The sequence below is a fragment of the Pseudophryne corroboree genome, chromosome 5, assembly GCF_028390025.1.
Source record: "Pseudophryne corroboree isolate aPseCor3 chromosome 5, aPseCor3.hap2, whole genome shotgun sequence".
NCBI lineage: Eukaryota > Metazoa > Chordata > Amphibia > Anura > Myobatrachidae > Pseudophryne > Pseudophryne corroboree.
The window spans coordinates 784,974,697-785,001,282 of NC_086448.1; the positions used below are offsets into that span (position 1 = coordinate 784,974,697).

Consider the following 26,586-nt stretch of genomic DNA (forward strand, 5'->3'; position numbering starts at 1 on the left):
TGTGGCGAGATGCCATCATGTATACTTGAGGGTAACCCCCTTCTGTGGACTCACATATGAAACACCTCTAGATTTAATGTCCAGTTTTCAGGATCCAAATCCTGACGGGTGAGATCCTCTGTCTAACAGATGTCCACTCACATAATGATCTCTTGACATTTTCACATAATGGTGTTCTGAGCCATTGAGGATCTGAGTTACCTGCCGCATTGCCATGCGGCTACTTGGTTCTCACTGGTTGTTGTGTATGCAACTGCCGTTGCCTTGTTTGACTGCTTAAGGCCAGCGTGGGACATGCATCAAAAATTTACATGAAACTCATGGTTGTTCCTCTCCACCGAAATCTTTAGTAAAAGGCGAAAGATTTATTCGTTCTGAAGAGAAACCAGAGTATATACCTGGTCAGACTGAAAGCGAATTATGTATTGCATTGTAAAATGCCCAGAGTTCTAGGATATTTATCGACAGCAATCTGTCGTGTTTTAGAACCTTTGTTGCTAATTTTAACTACAAATCCTGACCCTCTGCGACTGTCGTCCAGAGTATATGCACCCTTTTCCCTCCGTGGGAAACGCGAGTGAAGGGTGGCGAACTAAATTGAAAACACATCGTTATTCGTAATAGGTGAATACACCAATGTACCGCTAGTGTGCGTGTTTTGCACTAATTACTAGACGTACATTTGTTATTGCTGGTGTAGTAGGTAAAAGTCTTTGATTTACCGTATTTATCATCTTACCTAGGCATTGACATCGTTTAGACGGAATTAGATGCGATTGTTTTCGAACTTGATCTGCTACCGCAGTATACCTTAGTAGCGCAAGTTTAGAGGAACTTTGTTGAGACAGAGTTCGTATGTGAGATGAGCTATCATCCCAACATCACTTTTGGTAAATACCCAAAGCGATAAGCAACGGTAGACATGAAATGGTTAATGGTTGTGGCGAATTGCAAACGCTAAAACCTGTGATGAACAAACCGGAATGGGTATATACGCATTGCAAATGCCAGTATTTTGTGGCTCCAATATGCCAATACTACCCGCAGCAAATCCATTTTCAAACTGCAGTAAGTGATTTGTTGATTGCAACTGCGACGGAGCTGTATGGATTGGTTACCCCAACCAGAGGGGAATAAGCCACCCTGACTCTGCCTGTATTATAAAGACAGCTGAAACCCAGTAGAGACCAAATGGCTACCTGCCAATCCGTTCGACAGAGGCAGTCATGACCCTGTTGAAGTCTGGAAACCCCGCAAAGGTAACATGTAAAGACGCGCTCCCACAATTGGAAAAGAGGTCATCAACTACTGGCTTGCAGACCGTAGCGACCTGTCGTTACAAGGCGTGAGTGTTTGTATCACCGCCTTGAAACTGAAGTCTAAAGGGATTAAATGCCGGCACAAGAATTCCGTTTCGATTAACGGCTGAATATCAAATGTAGGACCAACAAGCTGTGGCCTTGTCGTGCTGAACTGGCGACGATGAAACGTCGTTAGAAGCTTTACAGATATACTCTGTAGCTTCTTTTAACCGTAATGTCTAGTGACCCAAATGTTTCATGGGTCTTTATGTTTGACACAGACGCATTTACCAATGTCGGATGGCGTCATATTGTAAACGATTAAATAGTGGTCAAAGTCTACTAAGTGGAACAATGGAGACATTGACTCCCTGTAATTTAGCAATGTATGTTCGCAACAACCCTGCACTATCTGAGTGCTGGTCTAATGAACCCTTCTCACTCGTGGTTATCGGTGTGAGATTTGACATAGAATCGTGCATTACATTATAAGACCAGTTAAATAAGCACTGTGGTACCCAAAGGGAATTCCTCTGGAAAACTGTCTTTTGTTAGAGCTGGCGGAATAACTTCCGAGACTCCGATGCCAATGTTATTTTTTTTTTTTTTTGGTCTGTACTAGAGCCTTATTCGCTATGCAGACAGACACCCCAATAGGCCACGGACAGCCATTGCACGCCTTATGACGTTATCATGTCATATATATATATTGTATTGGTGAACAGCATAATAATATTAAACTCAAGGTTGATTCTCTCTACGGAAATCTTTAGTAAAACTAAAGATTTATTCGCTGTGAAGAAAAAACAGAGTAATCTTTATGTGAAAAGCAGTTCACATGGCCTATGAAACCCGAACCAAATTCCTACTAACCCCCCTACGCCTCTGGTGGCTTAGAGATGTAGGGCAGGAATGTTCTAGAATCATGTAGAAAAACAGTTTACATGCCGATTAAAATTTCCCACTAACACCCCTGCGCCTCCAGTGGCTTAGAGATGTAGGGCAGGAATGTTCCAGAATCACAAACTGGAAAACAACAGGCAGCATGGTTAAAATGGCCCGTTTGCCATGCTGACCTTTCCGTATAGGTTATTATACAGTATAACCACAGGACGGTTACAACTGTTCTATGAATAAATATATATATAAGCTGATAGGCCATGATCACATCAGACATTAATATTAATATATTAATATAGGCTCCCTAGCTTTGTTAATAGCAGCCATTAATATAGGTTAAACTCTGAAAATCACAGCCAGTAATATAGTTCAATTATTACTGTCAGTATCGGTAACAAGCTTATATCTGTGATAGATATATATATATAAATATATATATACCCAGCTGGTCATATATCCGCCAGCTTCCACCGTGCCTCTTCCCCCCCTATGATCATCTGCGGGAAGCCTGCACTTGTGATCGTCTCTGTAGTGAGACTGATGGGCGGCCGGACGTAGCTGGGCGGCCGTGTTGGAAGCCTGCCCTGGCATTTGCAGGCCGTGACGGAGCGGCGGTCATACTGGTACTAAGTATGGCTTACCTGCTGTGCAGCCGTACGGAGCCCAGTGTGCGGCAGGACGGACTGGCGGCTACCGGAGCGCTGGGACGGGCGGCCTGATGTCAGACGGAGCAGCTGCTTCGTATGAACTCCCCCTGCTGCGGCAGGAGGGAGCTTGGCGGCGACCGGAGCGCTGGGACGGGCGGCTTGATGTCCCCGTCTGTGTGATACATAGCGGCTGTTTAGCGTCGTCTGATCTCCCCCTGCTATGCGGCAGGACGGAGTTGGCGGCTGCCGGAGCACTGGGACGGCTTGTCTCCTCAGAAGGTAGTGGCTGTCTTGGCGGGTATGAGCTCCCCCTGCTGTGCGGCGGGACGGAGCTGTATTGTATTCACATTAACCCACACATAGCGGGGCGGCAGCCTGCGCTGACCGCCCCGCTCCCCAGCCTACCTTTCTGTAACTTCTGGCTGTGGCGGGACTTTCTGTATAAGCTCCGTCCAGCTTCAGTGGTGTGACTCATGGCTGCAACGGGGCTTCGTTGTGTAAGCTCCGTCAGCTCTGTAGTCCTTGTGACGCAGTCAGCTTCCAGTGATCTATTGGCTGCGACGGCTTTTTGCAAGCCCGTCCAGCTCTCTAGTCCTGGCTGCTGTTTGTAGAAGCAGTGCTGTCTGTGGCCGTGAGGGTGCTCTTTGTGAGGACCGACACGCCATGCTGTCTGTGGCTGTGAGGGTGCTCTTTGTGAGGACCGACACGCCATGCGCTGCCCGTGCAGCGGCACTATCCCGGACCCATGTTTTTTCAGAAACTGGGAAGGGATGTGCTAAGTTGTAAAAATAAAAATTAAAAATAAAATTTAAAAATAAAAATCCAAGTGTGGCTATACCACAAGCCGATGTTCGTGCTGTGAGCACCGAAAAAACACTGAGACAGTACACTGAGGTACTCGGGGATATGGAGGGGTGGGAGGGTCCTAAATTTGAATATTCAGTGCCTTTGTTCGGCTCCGCCCGTCCATATCCCAAGAGTACTCCAGTGACCCCTAGTGGATGAAAAAGAAAAGGTGTTTATTGCGTCTCAGGGCGCCCCCCCCCCCCCCCCAGCGCCCTGCACCCTCAGTGACCGGAGTGTGAAGTGTGCTGAGAGCAATGGCGCACAGCTGCGGTGCTGTGCGCTACCTTATTGAAGACAGGACGTCTTCTGCCGCCGATTTTCCGGACCTCTTCAGTCTTCTGGCTCTGTAAGGGGGCCGGCGGCGCGGCTCTGGGACCCATCCATGGCTGGGCCTGTGATCGTCCCTCTGGAGCTAATGTCCAGTAGCCTAAGAAGCCCAATCCACTCTGCACGCAGGTGAGTTCGATTCTTCTCCCCTTAGTCCCTCGGTGCAGTGAGCCTGTTGCCAGCAGGTCTCACTGAAAATAAAAAACCTACTTTAAACTTTTACTCTAAGCAGCTCAGGAGAGCCCCTTAGTATGCACCCTTCTCGTTCGGGCACAAAAATCTAACTGAGGCTTGGAGGAGGGTCATAGGGGGAGGAGCCAGTGCACACCAGGTAGTCCTAAAGCTTTTACTTTTGTGCCCAGTCTCCTGCGGAGCCGCTATTCCCCATGGTCCTTTCGGAGTCCCCAGCATCCACTAGGACGTTAGAGAAAATACGCGCTGTAGCGTGTTTTTGCGATCACTGAAACAGTGAAGCTGCCCAAACAGGAACCCCCTACCCAAAGTGACAGTCTTGCTCGGTTATACTATAGCAGGGATGGGGAACCTTCGGCCCTCCAGCTGTTGCTGAACTACACATCCCAGCAGGCCTTGCAACAGTTTTTGCATGGCTAAATAGCAAAACTGTAGCAAGGCATGCTGATATGTGTAGTTCAACAACAGCTAGAGGGCCGAAGGGTCCTTATCCCTGTACTATAGTATTTATCCCAGCTGAAAAAGCACTACACATTCTTGGAGAAGATCCTTTTATTTCATCAGAGGAAGTACAACCAAACTGGACCCGAGAGTCCGTGAATAAACTCCGCTCAGTGTGCTGTGGAATGGTGAACACATTAATCATGGAAGAAACAAAAAACGGAAGACACTGTGCGCTTTATATTTACATATACACATGAAATAACACAACTTATAATATGGTGCCAACAGAAACGAGGAGCATGACCAATAATGTCAACCCACGGCTGCAATAAACCTAACCATTTTGACCCAAATGATGGAAACAGGTTAGTTGTATATTCATAGCTTGAATGGGGAGAATTCCGTATTTACTGAACGCAGTGCGGGCCAAACAATGGTCAACACGGTGAATCCTACTCTACAAACCCACCCATTCCCCTTCTCAGGGCCATCAGACAACATAGCTACGCCTGCTGAGTGACCCAATTAGAGATCAGAATCAGCAGCGGCTCTAGGTAACCATTGCCATCTCTCAGCTGTTATGCAGGAGTACCAGGGGCACAGGCCAGTATTCTATGCGGTTCTCAATCGCTCACCACAGGAAGATCTAACTGGGCTTCTGCGATAGGATGCACCACTTATTTCCCCACATTGCTATGTTCTACAACTCAAAATATGGTTCACATTTAGGCGCTTTCCTCTGCGGTATTTAGCGCCAAGCATATTGTTAAGCATTTCTTTGGGGGTGGAATCTCCTACTTCATATAACTGTATAGAATAATTTGGCCTAATATAATTAGCTGCAATGCCCCCGCAATGGGACTCATCTCCAGCAGAGAGCAAGTAACTGGATCTGCCCGAGGTGTAAAAACCCCCCAACATTTAACAAGCAATTCATGTATGCGGTAAGATGCACTAAAAAAGACAAATGGAAGTCTACCCAAGGGCAGATACCGTCTATACACACACTGCTTACGGCTCTAAATTGCTTTGCAGTCAAAATAGTAATTCAAATTGCATTTGGCATTTAAATGTTACAGTAGATATGTACAAGTAAACATTTCATATATTATATAAATGAAATCTTAATAAGGCAATATAAAAATCTGCTGTCTTTAACGCTCTCAGATTCTGAAATACGCGATTTCTCGCTCCATTTCCTGAAACAAAAGAATAAAATAAAGTTAAAATAGATACAAAAGGGGATCAAATAACGATTTTTCTCAGCAGCTATACAAAAGCTAGGATAGCTATGTACAAATGTCATAAAAAGGTTCAGACACTCCTTTCATAGGCACCTACCACCCTTGGTTAGACATATACAGAGACCACTGCTATCCCTTTCTGTATACAAGCAACATCTGCATAACAATATTTTCCTTTGCCAATCTCTGGTGCTCCCTAGTGTCACAGGTGGAGCAAGAACGCACTGTTTTAATTCTAGTGATAAATCCCAACAGAAAACCAATAAAAAGGAACAAAAAGAGTAAAAACTATTATAACTCCAGTTTTACACATTGAAGCCAGGGCATAAACTAAACCAAACACTTCTACAGAAGATAATGGTGGTGACCAGAAACTGAGCACAAGACAGACAACACAAAACAGAAAAGCCATGAGTAATCGCTAGGCTTCAGAGGCAGAATTTAAGAACTGGGTCATGAAGACAGCAGTGAAGCGTGCAGTTGTCTCCATCCATCCATTGCGGTGAACACCTAAAAGATACTCTAAACCTGAATGTGTACCGGACCTGCAAGGACTGTTGGATGATCTTAAAGGCGTGTTCCAGTTTTTCCTAGGTAAATTTCTCCAGGTCTCGAGGTGATGGAATGGTATTACTGTTATGAAAACTCTAAAGGTGGGTACACACTATTAGATATATCTGCAGATCAATTGATCTGCAGATATATCTATGTACGGATCGGGCAGTGTGCTGTGCATACACACAGCCCGATCCGTCGGGGGACTGACGTCATGAACTGGGCGGGCGCTCGCGCCCGCCCAGTTCACCTGTCAATCACCGCCGGCCGCCGCAGCATGTGTACGGGCGGTCGTCCGTACACACAGCGACGCGCCAATATATCGTTAGATATATTGGCTGTCGGCTGTGCTGCGCGGCCGACGCGATACGTCTGTGAACGACGGAGTTCACAGACGTATCGCCCGTACACACTGGCCGACGGTCCCGCGATGTATCGGCCGTCCAAGAGAACGGCCGATACATCGACCAGTGTGTACGGGCCTTAACTCCTCAGAGACCATCTTTACAATGCATTTATAAAAGCCAGATCTTAAACCAAAGAATAGTTCAGAGGTTTGTGAATACTACCATCAAAGAAAAAGTGCAACATTTTGGCCAAGTTATCAGCAAGATTACCCAAGTAGTTAGAAGGGGGTACTATGCCTTCTAAAGCCAAAGATTTCCCAATGGGGAATTTCTCAATTGTGCAGCAAGCGACAAAAATGCTCTTACTTAGGTAAGTAGGCGTCATTCCCTCATTATGAACACAGAGATCTGATTGGCTAGTATTCAGACAATCACCATTAGGATAATTTATATATTCCTTGCAAGGTGCTGGGTACCCTGTAAATGACTTAGTGCAACAAAACAAACTTTAAATCAGTACTACCATCTATTTTAGTCAACTTCTCAATCAGTACGGACTGATATTTAAGGGAAGATTTATCAAGCCCTGGAGAGCGGTGAAGTGGGGAAATTGCACAAAGCAGCCAATCAGCACCCACCTGTAATTCCAAAGCCTTTTACATACATGATAGCTAGAAGCAGATTTGAGAGGTTACCAAAATTAACCACTTTCTATGCAAGGCTCGATACCTCTCACCCCAAAACATTCTCAAAACTATTTGCCTTCCGATACATACACATATCCAATATACCTGGTACTGTAAGGCTGGATGCACATCAGAACGATGTGTAGTCAGCCTGTCCATACACACTTGCACGATGGTACAATCTAACATGCCATACTGTATTTGGCATAGTTAGCGATATCGTCTGGTTGTCCATACAGCACGGTCGACCAGAGATATCGCATGTGACTGTAGCAGGTACACATGGAACGATCCGACCGATCGGTCATTCCAATTTATCTGGAAACGTCGGTCAGAGATCATTCTAGTGTGTACATACCCTTAGGGAGACATCCAATTGTTTTGCCGGCAGCACTAATTAATGGACACTCAAATTGTTGCTCTGTTTAGGCGCAAGTGCCGATGGCAGGTGCTTTAGGCGAGTTTACCCGCTATACACTGCTAAACCCGGTCTATACAGGTGCAAGAAGTGGGATAATGGCCACCCAAAACAACTGCTCCATCGTGCGCCCATTAATTATTGTGGATTTTAAAACAATCGAAATCCACCATTATACTTAAAAATATTACACGCCATTATGGGATGTGCGTATAACAGACATGCAGGTGGCAGTTGGAGATACCATGGCCGACACGCGAGTGGCAGTTGGGAGGTACCATAACAGGCTTGAGGGTGTGGCAGATGGGAGGTGGTAGCTTGTTAGATCAGCTCTGCTAAAAACCTCCCACAAATACGGGAAATAACAGAGTGCAGCGCATCCAATGTGAGTCACCCACACCAAGATCTACCATCTAGATGCACCACAGGCGGTGGGTTTCAGCCTGCTCCCTAACTCCCTCCTAGGTCAAGTACATAAGGATTGGCAGCAGAACTTGCACCCTACCCAGGGTGACATCTGAGACACAACCTTATGCTGTTGAAACTTTCAAAAACTAGGAGACAGCAAACACAAATAAAAACTTAGGCTCAAAAAGCATACCAAGAACACACATGTCCAGGCCTTAATACAATCCGTGTAATCATCATCATCATCGACCAAAGGCATAGGTTTCAAACACAAACCCATACGGCTGGTAGAGGTGGTTCAATGGTCAAAACGTGCTAGCAACCCGCCGTGTTGCAATGCAAAAACGACACTGTACCTGTAACTGCCCCAAAACACTGAGCGGAATGCACATCACACCCACCTGTAGTAACTCCGTTTTGTCGTAGTCTTGGCGATGTCTGTAAATACACTGGCTCAGTACGGCGTATAACTTTTCCAATTGTAACACATTATAGCTGCTACTTTTATCGACAACTTTGTTCAAGAGAACCTGGGGAAGTGGGAGAAAGAATGACTAATGTAGTGTTGCGTAGCAGACATGGATCAGAAGGTAAAGGTGACCACCCCTTGACATATCTACAAATCCAAGTTGTATTCATCACAAATTAATTTTAAACAATCCATAGACAAACGGGGAGAGGTGAAAGTGCGAGAGACCGCCACAAAGCTCAGGAGTGGTGGTAGTAGGTTACAAATAATGAGGATGGGGGAAGGGGAGAAAGAATAATAAATAAAAAACACGTACACCATGGTAAAGGAGCAGAATTGTGGAACCTTTGTAAAAATATTTGGAATTACTATGAAGGCGACGACAGGGCCTCACTGCCTTGGACAATAATGACCTTTTCTATCAAATTTAATTTGTTTATGTGGCCTATGGCATATACCGAAACCGTATACAACTTGCCTTCAGCTGCTGGTGATCCACATGAAAGGCTGGTGCTGGCTCAGCCAATATGTCCATGATTTTGTCCACGTTGACGAGATGCTGCTGCTTGACTTGCATTTGTCGCCCACGGGTCATTCTCAAGACGCAAACATCTAAGTCACATAAAGAGATCAGCTGTGTGATCATGAAAGTGTGGTTCTCCTCTCTAGAACAGAATCATCATAGCAGCCCACATCCTCCCTTTATAGTTGGGGGAAATGGTGCTCCCTAGTGGACGCTAGAAGAAAATCATTTATGCTTAATATGTACAGATTCAAACAAGTCAGGTCTGGCACCAAGTTGGTTCTATTGCTTGGCAGTCATTACTCATGACACACAGGGGTGGGTGCTAGCATAATTCTCCAGTGGTTACCAAATCAGCTATTACAAGGTGTAAAATACACCGCATCACACTTTAGTCTCCTTCGCTGTGGCTAGGGTAAACGTTCTTAACTGCATTCCGGTGATACTTAGGGGGAATTAGCTTGTTATAAAGCACCCGCAGTTCCCATCTAAACTGACGGAATACCTGCTTTCATATCTAGCTTTAAAGCCATTAATAGCTCATTATGACAGAGCTAAGGCTAGAACCAGGACGATTTTCCCATGTAATGCTACCACAGCCATTACAGTTATTCATACAACGAACAAGCACAGACCGAACACGCTGTAGCATAGAAGTCTGACAACGGCTCATTATGGTCTGTACAAACAAAAACACTTAACTTAGTTATTGGGTATAGGACATACCGTTTGACTCAACTTGTTGGCCATTCTCTTGCGCCGGCTGCTCTGGTCGTTTCACCGGTTCCCCAGTAGCAGGAGCACTCGATGTATCTGTGCTGGCTGGCAATTTCTCCAATTCCTTTGTTATATGTTCAGAGTCCAAGGTACCATCCTCTGCTTCCATTGAGGACTCATCTATGAGTTCTAGCTCTGTATGCTCTAGACTAGACCCTTCAAGATCCTGGTCAACTTCGCTCTCTACTTCTTTGTCAGTCTTATCCCGGAGAGTGGATATGGCCCTCTTCTTTTTACCACACAAGCCTGAACTCCAACGGCTTTTACGCTTTTGTTTTCTTCTAACTATGGTTGCAAAATGCAAGAAAGAAAACAAAAATGCAATTTTTCCTTAAGACGGTCTTGTAATGAGTTCTTTGTTTTTTTTGCACGTTAAAGTTAACGTATAGAATGTTTTAGCTTTCTATGCTTCCTGGTCCATATCCAAAAGTATATACACAAGTAAGTTATTCTGCACACATCGGATTCAGGGGTCTATTTGCTAAGCCTTGGCCAGAGATAAAGTAGACGTAGACCGAGATAAAGTATCAGCCAATCAGCTCCTAACTACCATGCCACAGGATGGGTATGAAAAATGACAGGAGCTAGTGCATGGAGATGCCAACCAGCTCCATCCAAGGCTTAGTAAATAGACCCCTTAGTCTGTAGGTTACTGACAATGAGGTCCCCAATTTGGGCCTAAATAGCTGATATAAAGAACATTCTGAGCTGCGTAATAAAGCATGTTACAAGGTCAGAAACCAAAATAAAAAGTTCCTTTTCAGATGAAAAGGTGTTCAGGAGCCTGTAGATGAGCTGTCCCAATTACACAGACTCTATACTCCTCTAAAGGAACAAACAAGTCAGGGTTAAATTTATGGGCGACTAATTTAGGTTTCTGTAATCACATCAGGGAAGAGCATGTTTTATTGATGACGTACAGACGTTACCCACCTGCGCTGGGTGTACTTGCTGCTACAGGTGCTGCAGATCCTGCTGGCTTCTCTGAGTGCTCCATGTCCGTTTCCTTTGGTATGTTACTCTTAGGAGGCACATGGTAATAAGACGGGGCATATTTCGCAGCAGTAAAACCTTTGGTAAGTAATTTGCAATTAATTAGTGTTTTACAAAATGTCATAAAACCTAGGAGATCCATCAGACAACTTTAATACTAAAGTGCTATTAATAAATGTATTACAGACTATTATGATTTCTCAGTCATGCTATATGAACTCTGGGGTCAGGGGGAACCCTTAAAAGGACATTAAAAATAGGATTTTAATTACCTACTGGTAAATCCTTTACTCGTAGTCCATAGAGGATGCTGGGGTCCATATTAGTACCATGGGGATGTACCAAAGCTCCCAGAACGGGAGGGAGAGCGCGGAGGCTCCTGCAAGACTGCTTGACCAAACTTGAAGTCATCAGAGGCCAAAGTATCGAACATGTAAAACTTCGCAAACGACCCAGACCAAGTAGCTGCTCGGCAAAGCTGTACAGCCGAGACACCCCGGGCAGCCGCCCATGAAGAGCCCACCTTACGAGTAGAGTGGGCCTTTACAGATTTTGGACACGGCAATCCTGCCGTAGAATATGCATGCTGGATAGTGAACCTGATCCAGCGTTAAATCGACTCCTTAGAAGCAAGACACCCAATTTCCTTGGGATCATAGAGGACAAACAGAGTCAGATTTTCTATGACTAGCCGTCCTCTTCACATAAATTTTCAAAGCCATCACAACATCCAAGGCCTTTGAAGCAATTGAGTCAGTAGCCACTGGCACCACAATAGGTTGGTTGATATGAAAAGCTGATGCTACCTTAGGCAGGAACTGCGGACGAGTCCTGAGTTACGCCCTATCTTCATGGAAGATCAGATAGGGACTTTTACAAGACAAAGCCCCCAATTCCGACACACGTTGAGCAGAAGCTAAGGCCAACAAAGTGACCGCATTCCACATGAGAAACTTGATGTCAGCCTCCTGTAGAGGCTCAAACCAAGCTGATTGCAGGAACTGCAACACCACATCAAGATCCCAGGGTGCCGTCGGCGCCACAAAGGGAAGCTGGATGTGCAGAACCCCTTTTAGAAAGGTCTGAACCTCAGGGAGGACAGCAAATTGTTATTGGAAGAAAATGGACTAAGCTGAGATCTGGACCTTGATGGAGCCCAATCTCAGGCCCATATCCACACCTGCTTGCAGGAAAAAGGAGAAAACGTCCAAGATGAAACTCCACCGCAGGAATTTTATTGGTATCGCACCAAGAGACATTTTTTCCAAATTCGATGGTAATGTTTAGACGTTACCCCCTTCCTAGCCTGTATCATGGTAGGAATAACCTCACTTGGGATACCCTTCCGAGAGAAGATCTGGCGTTCAACCGCCATGCCGTCAAACGTGGGAAGTCTTGATAAGCGAAGCCGTGGGAAGTCTTGATAAGCGAACGGCCCCTGCAGTAGCAGATCCTCCCTAAGAGGTAAGGGCCTTGGATCATCCAGCAGATCCACATACCAAGCCCTCCTTGGCCAGTCCGGAGCAATTAGGATTGCCAGAACCTTTGTTCTTGTTACCAGTTGAAGAACTTTTGGTATCCGAGGAAGTGGAGGGAACACATACACTGACGTGAACACCCACTGTGTTAGTGCGTCCACCGCCACTGCCTGCGGGTCTCTCGACCTAGAACAGTACCTCTGCAGCTTCTTGTTGAGGCAGGAGGCCATCATGTCTATGTGAGGAACCCCCCACCAACCGGTTACCTCCTCAAACACCTCCGGATGGAGGCCCCACTCTCCTGGATGGAGATTGTGTCTGCCGAGGAAGTCTGCTTCTCAGTTGTCTACTCCCAGAACGAAGATTGCCGACATCGCCACCGCGTGTCTTTCTGCCCAGACGGGGATTCTTGACACCTGACATTGCAGCCCTGCTCTTCGTTCCGCCTTGTCGGTTTATGTAGGCCACTGTGGTCACGTTGTCCGACTGCACCTGAACAGCCCGATCCTGTAGAATGTGTGCTGCTTGCAGAAGGCTGTTCTTGACTCGACCACCTTCCTTGGAAGGTTTCCCCCTGAGCGACTGCTCCCCAACCTCTCAGACTTGCATCCGTGGTTAGAAGGATCCAGTCCTGAACTCCGAACCTTCGGCCTTCCAGAAGGTGTGGTAGTTGTAGCCACCAGAGGAGCGAAATCCTGGCTTTCGATGACAGACTTATCCTCTGGTGCATATGTAGGCGAGATCCCGACCACTGGTCCAAGAGATATAGCTGAAAGGATCGAGCATGAAACCTTCCGTACTGTAGAGCCTCGTAGGAGGCAACCATCTTCCCCAAAAGGCGGATGCACTGATTAACCAATACCCAGGTAGGCTTCAATACATCCCGGACCATTGTTTGTATCACCAATGCTTTCTCCACTGGTAGAAACACCCTCTGCACTTACGTGTCGAGGATCATTCCCAGGAAAGACAGCCTCCTTGTCGGCTCCAGATGAGACTTTGGATGGTTCAGGATCCAACCGTGCTCCTTGAGCAGTTGTGTCGTGAGAGCAATGGATCTGAACTTCTCCCTGGACGACGCCTTGATCAGGAGACCGTCCAGATACGGAATTATGTTCACCCCTTGCTCGAGGAGAACCATCATCTCTGCCATCACCTTAGTGAAGACCCTCGGTGCTGTGGAGAGGCCGAACTGCAACGCCTGAAACGGATAGTGATCGTCCAACAGTGCAAACCTGAGATATGCCTGATGCGGCGACCAAATGGGAATGTGGAGGTACGCATCCTTGATGTCCAGGGACACCAGGAACTCCACCTCCGTCAGTCCTGAGATGACAGCTCGCAGAGACTCCATCTTGAATTTGAACTCCCTGAGATAAGGGTTCAAAGATTTTAAGTTCAGAATTGGCCGTACCGAACCATCCGGCTTCGGTACCACGAAAAGGTTCGAATAGTAACCCGTTCCACGGATGAGGCGGAACCGGAACAATGACCTCGGACTCTACCAATTTTCAGATAGCTTCAAGAAGAATTGCTGCCGGCAGAGCTGGCAAGCCTGATTTGAACAAACTGAGGTGAGAGAGTTTAAAACTCCAGCCTGAACACCTGGACACTATATTCTGTACCCAGGGGTCCAGGCCAGACGACATCCAGACGTGGCTTAAATGCCGGAGTCTTGCTCCCACCTGACCTACTCCAGGCTGTGCTGTCCACCGTCATGCGGAGGACTTTGGTCTTGGGAACCTGTGGGAGCAGGCTTTTTCCTTTAGCACAACCACCTCTGAAGAAGGTGCGAGAAGGCTTGTTCTTTCTAGGCCTCGCGGCCTAAAGCACTGTGACGTGGCTGGTGTAAAAGGCTTCTTCGTACCCAGAGCAGCTGAGCGGAGAAAAGGAGACTCACCTGCAGTAGCCGTGGCAATCCACGCATCCAGCGCCTCCCCAAAGAGAGCCTGACCAGTATAGGGTAGGCCCTCCACACTTTTCCTGGATTCCGCGTCTGCAGACCATTGACGCAGCCAGAGAACCCTGCGAGCCGAGACGGACATGGAGATCCCCGCAGCCATGGAACCCAGGTCCTTCATGGAATCTACCAGGAACCCTGCAGAAACCTGAATATTACGTAAACATAGTCACCTTTATCCATCGTAGTCAAGTCGTCCTGCAGAGTGATTGACCACCTGGCTATTGCTTTAGAAATCCATGCACAGGCAATATTAGGCCGCAGTATAGCCCCTGAAGCCGCGTATATTGATTTGAGCGTAGCATCCACCTTGCGATCTGCCGGGTCCTTCAACGCGGTAGATTCCGGGACTGGTAAAATCATCTGTTTTGACAGCCTGGAGACAGAGGCGTCAACTATCGGCGGAGACTCCCACTTCTTTCCATCTTCCTCTGGGAAGGGAAAAGCAACCAAGACCCTCTTGGGGATCTGGAATTTGTTCTCCAGATTTTCCCAGGCTTTTTCAAAGATAGCATTTAATTCCTTAGATGCTTGAAGGGGGCCTTTTTACTGTCTGTGAAAAAGGCCTCCTCAACCTGCTCAGGATTTGTGTCAGAAATGTGCAACACATCCCGTACGGCTTCAATCATCAACTGCACCCCCTTTGCAAGTAATGCCGCACCCCTCGACACATCCCGTCTGCAGTGTCAGAATCGGTGTCCGTGTCATCCTGCATAATCTTAGCAAGTGCACGTTTGTGAGAATGTACCGCAGGGGACCCTGAGGGAGCAGTATCAGACCATACAACCATAGAGGATTGTAGTACCCGAGTAGCATGCTCAGTTCTAGCAACCCTTTCAGAAATCTGAGAAATAGTCCCCCTAAGAGGCTAACCACTCTGATTCTCTAGCTGGGATCTGCGCTACAACAGTGCAATCCTGATTACATGGGATGGGATCTTCCAGAGAAGATAAATCCTCTGCAGCATATGAAAGTCTCTAGACATGTTTGCAAATACACACCAATCACCCCACATACACACAGGGTACAGGGCAGACAGTTACACCCCCCCCAAGAATGTCAGAGAGACACAGAGATTGGAGCCAACCCACACACAGCGCTATTATAGGTATAGGGAGACCCTAAACCAGCGCTGACTGTGTCCCTTAATAGGTGACTCAGCCTTTACACAGCCTCCCCCTCCCTGGTACCGTACAGATAGCTGGAGTTGCACTGGAGGGACTGATCTTCCACTTGCATCCGACTGCACGCAGGAAAATGGCGCTCTGTGGAGAAGCTCCGCCCTCTTAATGGCGCTGTCTTCCCATTCTTCAAGATTATACTGGCCTGAGGATTTTAAGTGCTGGCTGAGATCCGCAGACCCCGACAGGCTGAATGGTCAGTGTAGGGTTCAGGCGCTGGCTCAGAGCGCCCCCCCCGCGCCACACTGAAGTACCGCTGAGCCATCCGGGAGCGCAGTTAATACTGCGCTCCTACCCTGAAGCCGCCATCTTCACACCGCCCCCCCGCTTGTTAGGGGGGGCAGGGACTCACTCGCCACACTTCCAGCTCTGCAAGGGGGTGGCAGCCTGCTGCTGAGGCGAGCGTTCCCCTGTGGCGGGGAGCGATCTATCCCCTCTGGAGCTCAATGTCCAGTCAGCGGAGACAGTGGCTCAGACCCCGCAGGGCGGGCACTGCTCCCCCCCCTCAGTCCCTCGCTGCAGGCAGGCTGTTGCCAACAGCCTCCCTGTAAAATAAAAACTCTAAAATATTACTTTACTAGAAAAGCTCTGTAGAGCTCCCCTAGCTGTGACCGGCTCCTCCGGACACATTTTCTAAACTGAGTCTGGTAGGAGGGGCATAGAGGGAGGAGCCACCCCACACTATTAAACTCAAATAGTGCCAATGGCTCCTGGTGGACCAGTCTATACCCCATGGTACTAATATGGACCCCAGCATCCTCTAGGACGTAAGAGAAAGGAATTTTAATATTCTAAAATCTTTCCATTCTCCCTCTTAAGTTAATTTTCAGGTTCGCTTTAAAATGAAGTCAATTCCATCACTATAGATGGGATTATGGAAGAGGGAGGAAATCCCTTTCCAATATTACAACGGCAAACATGAATGACCCCAAATACCCAGGGATCCAGTATAATTTACCAAAACTATATAAAATAAACAAAACTTATTATATAAACAGGATACTAGTCCATGTGTGTTTCGCATTATTAACAAGTTGCAGGGATACATATAGTTACTTACCTCTCTTTTTACGAGACTCTTGAATTTCTTCACAAAGTTTCTCAAATTCCTCATCCAACTCCTGTTTAATAATGGCATAAGTGGCATCTTTTAGAGTGCATGCTCTATGGCGGATTAAACGATCTATTGGAGAATATTGCAAAAAAAAAAAAATACTAAAATATAGACTGACACGCTTTAGTTATAGGTTACCGTATTTGCCGGCGTATAAGACGACTGGGCGTATAAGACGACCCCCCAACATTTCCACTCAAAATATAGAGTTTGTTATATACTCGCCATATAAGACTACCCCCTCTTCCACACACCTTCCACACACCAAATAAAACGTAAAAGAACATCAGATTTGATTTGATTTCTCAGAAACACAGGCAGGCAGCCCACAACCCAGAGGAACTCTGGCAACACACTGTAGAAGACTAGAATTGTTGGTTGATAGGGGTTTGACTGCTGGACATTTTGCTATGCTATACTGTACTGTACAATGGTGCAGTACTGTGGTTGGCTGTATACAAAGCCTGATTGGATTGGTCCCTGCCGTCTCCCTGTCACTAGCAGCTGTCTGGTCTGCCCTGTAGTACCAGTATTAAGCCCCCCTCACCTGCAGCTTCCCTGCAGTGCTGCCGCTGTCCCCCCTGCCTAAGCCGCTGCCCCCCCCCCCCCTTCTTATGCATACCGAATCTCTTATACTGTAAGTGCTGCCGATGTCCGCCTGTCACTGCTGAATGTTGGCTCCTGCTCAGTGACATGAGCCGGGTGCTGCACTGTAACAATACGTGCAGCACCTGGCTCCTGTCCCTGTGTAGGAGCCGGACTTCACACAGCTTCACCCGTACACTCACCGTACAGATAGAGGCAATTCACGGGGGAAGTGGGGGGGTGGCAGCCAACATCATCTTCTCAACCACCATTGCTGAAAACGGGGGTCCGCCCGCGAGGCCACGCCCCCTTATGCTAGGCCACGCCCCTGTTTCGCGACTTCCCACGCCGGGCGACTTCCCGCCCGGCGTATAAGACGACACCCGGCGTATAAGACGACCCCCCCGCTTGGAGGCATGTTTTTCAGGGGGAAAAAGTCGTCTTATACGCCGGCAAATACGGTAAGTATTGTAAAGTGTTGCAACAGACTTACAGGAGAAAGCAAAACATATTTTCCCATTAAAGGAGTGAAGATATTTTGCAAGTAATACAGTAACTCACCTCCAGGGTCCTTGTCTGGATTGTATTCAAGTGCATTACTGCATATAAGATCAACATCTCTTAAATATTCTGTCACGGTCTGATACTTGTGCAGATCAATTTTGCTTAGGATAGTTGAAAGGTCCATTGGCTGTGCAATAACCGTCACGTAATCAGGAACCTATCCAAGACAAAAAGCACTGAACCGTTGAAAGCTACAACTTTAATTTTATCATCATGTACAAAAGTCCACTTTTTTTTTTCAAATTTGCAAGTTAATACATGCACATGTATGCCACAAGGACAATTTGTTTTACACATTACCTCTTCAAGGTCCACTGGCTTTGTAAAAGCTCTGAAGCGTTTATCAGTGGCAAGTCTGTGGGTGACGTCCCTCAGGAAGAGCCTCAATTCACGAAACGTCTCTTCTTCCTGCTCTTCCAATCGCTTCAGCTCCTCTGCAGTCAGTGGGCGCGGCTCCAGTGGAGGGGCCACCGGTAACACTTCAAGTGCCTGCAAAACTAAGGATCAGAAAGAATATTTATGCTTCAGAAACCTAACCAATATTTGAAGCACCAAGAGTTATCCAGATCCAGTTTACCAGATAGGACTTACCTGCCTTCTTTTTGGAAGCAGGAGGCTTGGCAGCTTGGTTCAAAATAAGATCTTCAAAGAACGCCCTCCTGTCCTCCTTGCTGGGCAACTGAACACGGACAACTTCCCCATAATCCTCAAGGAAAAGTTCTTTTAGCTAAATGGGTGAAATCGGCGTTACGTTATCTTTACCTTAATTAACTCTAAGATACCAACAAAGGCACAAGGTGTGACCCATATTTGGTGCAGAGTTAGCGTGACTGAGAAAGGACTTATGATCGTTAGTACATGATTATTCTGTTACCTCAGAGGGCAAATAAGAATAATCCACATCACACGTTGCAAGCAGAAGGATCGGCGAAAAGGATGGGATGTTCTTCAGTAGTGTGATGAATGTTGCCTTCAGGGTGTAGCCAACGGTATCCCACCACAAATTAATGTGTGGAATATACAGGATGCTTGGAGCAGTTCTTTGTGCTTCGCGGAAATGCTGCAAACAGACCGGTTGCAAAGATCAGTCACACGTAGACAATATAGAACTTTAATCACCTTCATTATCAATAATATCCATTTATGGGTGGTAAACGGCCCATTGTATAAACCTCACAGCTGTCCTTAAGGGCACAAAAGCCATTTCCACTGTATCTTTCAGATTTAAAAATAAGAGGATTTTGGTACTTACCGATAAATCCATTTCTCTGAATCCTCTAGGGGACACTGGAGTTCCTCTTAGACATTAGGGGTGTGAAGCTTGCAACCGGAGGTGTGGCACAATCTAAAAATTAGCATTGTCTGCACAGCCGGCTCCTCCCCCTTCACGCCCCTCATGCCTCAGTTTTGAAAATTTGACACAGAGATGAGGACACGATACGAGAGCACCCAGCGAGGAACCGAACTGTACAACATGCCAAACAGCATCCAAGAAACTTCTTTAACCGAAAAACCAACGCTGTTTGTACGAATGGATGAACAAGAACCATGAACACAGCAGGATTGACAGCACAGAGGCGGGCGTCCAGTGTCCCCTAGAGGATTCAGAGAAATGGATTTATCGGTAAGTACCAAAATCCTCTTTTCTCTTTCATCCACTAGGGGACACTCGAGTTCCTCTTAGACATTAGGGGACGTCCCAAAGTTATCTCCCAGGGAGGGAGTGCTGCCTGTTGCCTGCAAAACCAAACGTCCGAACTTAGAATCTTCGGACGCAAAGGTATCCACCTTGTAAAATTTCGCGAACGTGTGGGCTGAGGACCATGTCGCCGCTCTGCAAAGTTGAGTAGTGGAAACCCCTCTGGCAGCCTCCCAGGAGGCATCCACCGAGCGAGTGGTATGAGCACTTAGCCGTAAAGGAACATGTTTACCACAGGAAATATAAGCTTGCCTAATGGCAAGTCTATTCCATCGAGACAGGGACTGCTTAGAAGCCGGTCAACCCTTCTTTGAGCCATCATAAAGAACGAACAAATGGTCTGACTTCCAGAAGGACGATGTAACCTGTACGTACACCCTTAAAGCTTGGACAACATCCAAGGACACATCCCCATCCGCGAGACACTTGAAAGATGGGACCACAATTGGTTGGTTTACATGAAAACCTGAAACAACCTTAGGAAGGAAATCTGCTCTTGTACAGAGGTCCGCCCGATCCCCATGAAAAAATAAGAATTTACTTACCGATAATTCTATTTCTCGTAGTCCGTAGTGGATGCTGGGGACTCCGTCAGGACCATGGGGTTTAACGGCTCCGCAGGAGACAGGGCACAATAATAAAAGCTTTAGGATCAGGTGGTGTGCACTGGCTCCTCCCCCTATGACCCTCCTCCAAGCCTCAGTTAGGATACTGTGCCCGGACGAGTGTGCATAATAAGGAAGGATATTGAATCCCGGGTAAGACTCATACCAGCCACACCAATCACACCGTACAACCTGTGATCTGAACCCAGTTAACAGTATGATAACAACGAAGGAGCCTCTGAAAAGATGGCTCACAACAAGAATAACCCGATTTTTGTAACAATAACTATGTACAAGTATTGCAGACAATCCGCACTTGGGATGGGCGCCCAGCATCCACTACGGACTACGAGAAATAGAATTATCGGTAAGTAAATTCTTATTTTCTCTAACGTCCTAAGTGGATGCTGGGGACTCCGTCAGGACCATGGGGATTATACCAAAGCTCCCAAACGGGCGGGAGAGTGCGGATGATTCTGCAGCACCGAATGAGAGAACTCCAGGTCCTCCTCAGTCAGGGTGTGCCCCTAACCAAGTAGCAGCTCGGCAAAGTTGTAAAGCCGAGACCCCTCGGGCAGCCGCCCAAGATGAGCCCACTTCCTCGTGGAATGGGCTTTTACTGATTTTGGCTGTGGCAAGCCTGCCACAGAATGTGCAAGCTGAATTGTACTACAAATCCAGCGAGCAATCGTCTGCTTAGAAGCAGGAGCACCCATCTTTGTTGGGTGCATACAGGCTAAACAGCGAGTCAGATTTTCTGACTCCAGTCGTCCTGGAAACATATTTTCAGGGCCCTGACAACGTCAAGTAACTTGGAGTCCTCCAAGTCCCTAGTAGCCGCAGGTACCACAATAGGTTGGTTCATGTGAAAAACAGAAAACACCTTAAGGAGAAATTGAGGACGAGTCCTCAATTCTGCCCTGTCAGAATGAAAAATTAAGTAAGGGCTTTTATATGATAAAGCCGCCCATTCTGACACACGCCTGGCTGAAGCCAGGGCTAATAGAATCTTCACCTTCCATGTGAAATATTTTAATTCCACAGTGGTGAGTGGATCAAACCAATGTGACTTTAGGAAACTCAAAACAACATTGAGATCCCAAGGTGCCACTGGGGGCACAAAAGGAGGCTGTATATACAGTACCCCTTTTACAAACGTCTGAACTTCAGGCACTGAAGCCAGTTCTTTCTGGAAGAAATTCGACAGGGTCGAAATTTGAACCTTAATGGACCCTAATTTTAGGCCCATAGACAGTCCTGTTTTCAGGAAATGTAGGAACGACCCAGTTGGAATTCCTCTGTAGGGACCGTCTTGGCCTCACACCACGCAACATATTTTTGACAAATGCGGTGAAAATGTTTTGCGGTTACATCCTTCCTGGCTTCGACCAGGGTAGGGATGACTTCATCTGGAATGCCCTTTCAGGATCCGGCGTTCAACTGCCATGCCGTCAAACGCAGCCGCGGTAAGTCTAGGAACAGACAAGGCCCCTGCTGGAGCAGGTCCTTTCTTAAAGGTAGAGGCCACGGTTCTTCCGTGAGCATCTCTTGAAGTTCCGGGTACCAAGTCCTTCTTGACCCATCCGGAACCACGAGTGTCGTTCTTACTCATCTCCTTCTTATGATTCTCAGTACTTTTGGTATGAGATGCATAGGAGGGAACACATACCCTGACTGGTACACCCACAGTGTTACCAGAGCGTCCACCGCTATTGCCTGAGGGTCCCTTGACCTGGCGCAATATTTGTCTAGTTTTTTGTTCAGGCGGGACGCCATCATGTCCACCTTTGGTTTTTCCCAACGGTTTACAATCATGTGGAAGACTTCCCGCTGAAGTCCCCACTCTCCCGGGTGGAGGTTATGCCTGCTGAGGAAGTCTGCTTCCCAGTTTTCCACTCCCGGAATTAACACTGCTGAGAGTGTTATCACATGATTTTTCGCCCAGCGAAGAATCCTTGCAGTTTCTGCCATTTCCCTCCTGCTTCATGTGCCGCCCTGTCTGTTTACTTGGGCGACTGCCGTGATGTTGTCCCACTGGATCAATACCGGCTGACCTTGAAGCAGAGGTCTTGCTAAGCTTAGAGCCTTGTGAATTGCCCTTAGCTCCAGTATATTTATGTGGAGAGAAGTCTCCAGACTTGATCACACTCCCTGGAAATTTTTTCCTTGTGTGACTGCTCCCCAGCCACTCAGGCTGGCATCCGTGGTCACCAGGACCCAGTCCTGAATGTCGAATCTGCGGCCCTTTCATAGATGAGCACTCTGCAGCCACCGCAGAATAAAACACCCTTGTCCTTGGAGACAGGGTTATCCGCTGATGCATCTGAAGATGCGATCCGGACCATTTTCCCAGCAGATTCCACTGAAAGGTTCTTGCGTGAAATCTACCGAATGGGATCGCTTTGTAAGAAACCACCATTTTTCACAGGACCCTTGTACAATGATGCACTGATACTTTTCCTGGTTTTAGGAGGTTCCCGACTAGCTCGGATAACTCCCTGGCCTTCTTCTCCGGGAGAAAACATCCTTTTCTGGACTGTGTCCAGAATCATTCCTAGGAACATTAGACGTGTCGTCGGAAAAAGCTGCGATTTTGGAATATTTAGAATCCACTCGTGCTGTCGTAGAACTACTTGAGATAGTGCTACTCCGACCGCCAACTGTTATCTGGACCTTGCCCTTATCAGGAAAGCGTCCATATTTCTTTTAGGAAGAATCATCATTTCGGCCATTACCATGGTAAAGACCCGGGGTGCCGTGGACAATCCAAACGGCAGCGTCTGAACTGATAGTGACCGTTCTGTACCACGAACCTGAGATACCCTTGGTGAGAAGGGCAAAATTTGGACATGTAGGTAAGCGTCCCTGATATCCAGTGACACCATATCGTCCTGGTTCGCTATCACTGCTCTGAGTGACTCCATCTTGATTTGAACCCTTGTATGTAATTGTTCAAATCTTTTAGATCTCACCGAGCCGTTTGGCTTCAGTACCACAATATAGTGTGGAATAATACCCCTTCCCTTGTTGTAGGAGGGGTACTTTGATTATCACCTGCTGGGAATACAGCCTGTGAATTTTTTCCCAATACTGCCTCCCTGTCGGAGGGAGACGTTGGTAAAGCAGACTTCAGGAACTTGTGAGGGGAAGACGTCTCGAGTTTCCAATGTACACCTGGGATACTACGTGTAGGATCCAGGAGTCCCTTGCGAGTGAGCCCACTGCGTGCTGAAACTCTTGAGATGACCCCCCACCGCACCTGAGTCCGCTTGTATGGCTCCAGCGTCATGCTGCGGACTTGGCAGAAGCTGTGGAGGACTTCTGTTCCTGGGAATGGGCTGCCTGCTGCAGTCTTCTTCCCTTTCCTCTAACCCTGGGCAGATATGACTGGCCTTTTGCCCGCCTGCCTTTATGGGTACGAAAGGACTGAGACTGAAAAGACTGTGTCCTTTTCTGCTGAGATGTGACTTGGGTTAACAAAAGTGGATTTTCCAGCTGTTGCCATGGCCACCAGGTCCGATGGACCGCCCCTTTATACGGCAATACTTCCATGTGCCGTCTGGAATCTGCATCACCTGACCACTGTCATGTCTATAAACATCGTCTGGCAGATATGGACATCACATCTACTCTTGATGCCAGAATGCAAATATCCCTCTGCGCATCTCGCATATATAGAAATGCATCCTTAAAATGCTCTATAGTCAATAAAATATTGTTCCTGTCAAGGGTATCAATATTTTCAGTCAGGAAATCCGACCAAGCCCCCCCAGCGCTGCACATCCAGGCTGAGGCGATTGCTGGTCGTAGTATAACACCAGTATGTGTGTATATACTTTTTAGGATATTTTTCAGCTTCCTATCAGCTGGCTCTTTGAGGGCGGCCGTATCTGGAGACGGTAACGCCACTTGTTTTTATAAGCGTGTGAGCGCCTTATCCACCCTAAGGTGTGTTTCCCAACTCGCCCTCACTTCTGGCGGGAAAGGGTATACCTCCAATAATTTTCTATCGGAGGAAACCCACGTATCATCACACACTTTAATTTATCTGATTCAGGAAAAACTACAAGTAGATTATTCCCACCCTACATAATACCCTTATTTGTGGTACTTGTAGTATCAGAAATATGTAACACCTCCTTCATTGCCCTTAACATGTAACGTGTGGCCCTAAAGGAAAATACGTTCGTTTCTTCACCGTCGACACTGAAGTCAGTGTCCGTGTCTGTGTCGACCAACTGAGGTAAATGGGCGTTTTTACAAGCCCCTGACGGTGTCTGAGACGCCTGGACAGGTACTAATTTGTTTGCCGGCCGTCTCATGTCGTCAACCGACCTTGCATCGTGTTGACATTATCACGTAATTCCTAAATAAGCCATCCATTCCGGTGTCGACTCCCTAGAGAGTGACATCACCAATACAGGCAATTTGCTCCGCCTCCTCACCAACATCGTCCTCCTACATGTCGACACACAGCACACACACAGGGAATGCTCTGATAGAGGACAGGACCCCACTAGCCCTTTGGGGAGACAGAGGGAGAGTTTGCCAGCACACACCAAAAACGCTATAATTATACAGGGACAACCCCTTATACAAGTGTTTTCCCTTATAGCATTTTCACATATGTAATCATATCGCCAAATAAGTGCCCCCCCTCTCTGTTTTAACCCTGTTTCTGTAGTGCAGTGCAGGGGAGAGCCTGGGAGCCTTCCTCACAGCAGAGCTGAGCAGGAAAATGGCGCCGTGTGCTGAGGAGAATAGGCCCCGCCCCCTAAAACGGCGGGCTCTTCTCCCGGAGTTTGTGAGATCTGGCAGGGGTTAAATACATCCATATAGCCTCAAGGGCTATATGTGATGTATTTTAGCCATAAAAAAGGTATAATACATCGCTGCCCAGGGCGCCCCCCCCAGCGCCCTGCACCCTCAGTGACCGCTGGTATGAAGTGTGCTGACAACAATGGCGCACAGCTGCAGTGCTGTGCGCTACCTTATGAAGACAAGACTGAAAGTCTTCTGCCGCCTGTTTCTGGACCTCTGGACCTCTTCAACTTCGGCATCTGCAAGGGGGGTCGGCGGCACGGCTCCGGGACGAACCCCAGGGTGAGACCTGTGTTCCGACTCCCTCTGGGGCTAATGGTGTCCAGTAGCCTAAGAAGCAAATCCATCCTGCACGCAGGTGAGTTTACGTCTCTCCCCTAAGTCCCTCGTAGCAGTGAGCCTGTTGCCAGCAGGACTCACTGAAAATAAAAAACCTAACTTAAACTTTTATTCTAAGCAGCTCAGGAGAGCCACCTAGATTGCACCCTTCTCGGCCGGGCACAAAAAACGAACTGAGGCTTGGAGGAGGGTCATAGGGGGAGGAGCCAGTGCACACCACCTGATCCTAAAGCTTTTATTATTGTGCCCTGTCTCCTGCGGAGCCGCTAAACCCCATGGTCCTGACGGAGTCCCCAGCATCCACTTAGGACGTTAGAGAAATCAACACGATAGGGCTCCTAACTCAGAGATTAGCCTAGCCTAATCTAACGCTAGCAACAACATTACCTTCCAAGAAAGACATTTCTCTGACGTCCTAGTGGATGCTGGGACTCCGTCAGGACCATGGGGATTAGCGGCTCCGCAGGAGACAGGGCACAAAAATAAAAGCTTTAGGACTAGGTGGTGTGCACTGGCTCCTCCCCCTATGACCCTCCTCCAAGCCCCAGTTAGGTTTTTGTGCCCGTCCGAGCAGGGTGCAATCTAGGTGGCTCTCCTAAAGAGCTGCTTAGAAAAAGTTATTAGGTTTTTTATTTTCAGTGAGTCCTGCTGGCAACAGGCTCACTGCAACGAGGGACTTAGGGGAGAAGAAGTGAACTCACCTGCGTGCAGGATGGATTGGCTTCTTAGGCTACTGGACACCATTAGCTCCAGAGGGATCGAACACAGGCCCAGCCATGGAGTCCGGTCCCGGAGCCACGCCGCCGACCCCCTTGCAGATGCCGAAAAGTGAAGAGGTCCAGAAACCGGCGGCAGAAGACTTTTCAGTCTTCATGAGGTAGCGCACAGCACTGCAGCTGTGCGCCATTGTTGTCAGCACACTTCACACCAGCGGTCACTGAGGGTGCAGGGCGCTGGGGGGGGGCGCCCTGGGCAGCAATGATAATACCTTGTTCTGGCTAAAAATACATCACATATAGCCCCTGGGGCTATATGGATGTATTTAACCCCTGCCAGGTCTCACAAACACCGGGAGAAGAGCCCGCCGAAATAGGGGGCGGGGCCTATCTCCTCAGCACACAGCGCCATTTTCCTGCACAGCTCCGCTGCGAGGAAGGCTCCCA

The 26,586-nt window shown here is 47.6% G+C and overlaps 1 protein-coding gene, 1 non-coding gene and 1 pseudogene across 2 annotated transcripts in view; all 3 read right to left on the bottom strand.

Annotated features, from left to right (window-relative positions):
- Positions 1 to 277: 277 nt before the first annotated feature.
- Positions 278 to 394, bottom strand: LOC134931257 (U5 spliceosomal RNA). Its single transcript, XR_010179056.1, has one exon. It is a non-coding gene; the product is annotated as a U5 spliceosomal RNA (small nuclear RNA).
- Positions 395 to 2,008: 1,614 nt separating this feature from the next.
- LOC134931325 (U5 spliceosomal RNA) lies at positions 2,009 to 2,116 on the bottom strand (annotated as a pseudogene).
- Positions 2,117 to 4,747: 2,631 nt separating this feature from the next.
- The window catches only part of ATAD2 (ATPase family AAA domain containing 2), a 113,184-nt gene continuing 91,345 nt past the window's right edge, over positions 4,748 to 26,586 (bottom strand). The window contains exons 19-28 of the mRNA XM_063924386.1: positions 18,834 to 19,019; positions 18,551 to 18,686; positions 18,260 to 18,456; positions 17,957 to 18,116; positions 16,757 to 16,879; positions 11,018 to 11,155; positions 10,034 to 10,369; positions 9,263 to 9,396; positions 8,717 to 8,845; positions 4,748 to 5,856 (exon numbers count right to left, since the gene is read on the bottom strand). Coding sequence (XP_063780456.1) covers positions 5,821 to 5,856; positions 8,717 to 8,845; positions 9,263 to 9,396; positions 10,034 to 10,369; positions 11,018 to 11,155; positions 16,757 to 16,879; positions 17,957 to 18,116; positions 18,260 to 18,456; positions 18,551 to 18,686; positions 18,834 to 19,019 — 1,575 coding nt within the window. The 3' untranslated portion in view covers positions 4,748 to 5,820. The remainder of the gene's footprint in view (positions 5,857 to 8,716; positions 8,846 to 9,262; positions 9,397 to 10,033; positions 10,370 to 11,017; positions 11,156 to 16,756; positions 16,880 to 17,956; positions 18,117 to 18,259; positions 18,457 to 18,550; positions 18,687 to 18,833; positions 19,020 to 26,586) is intronic.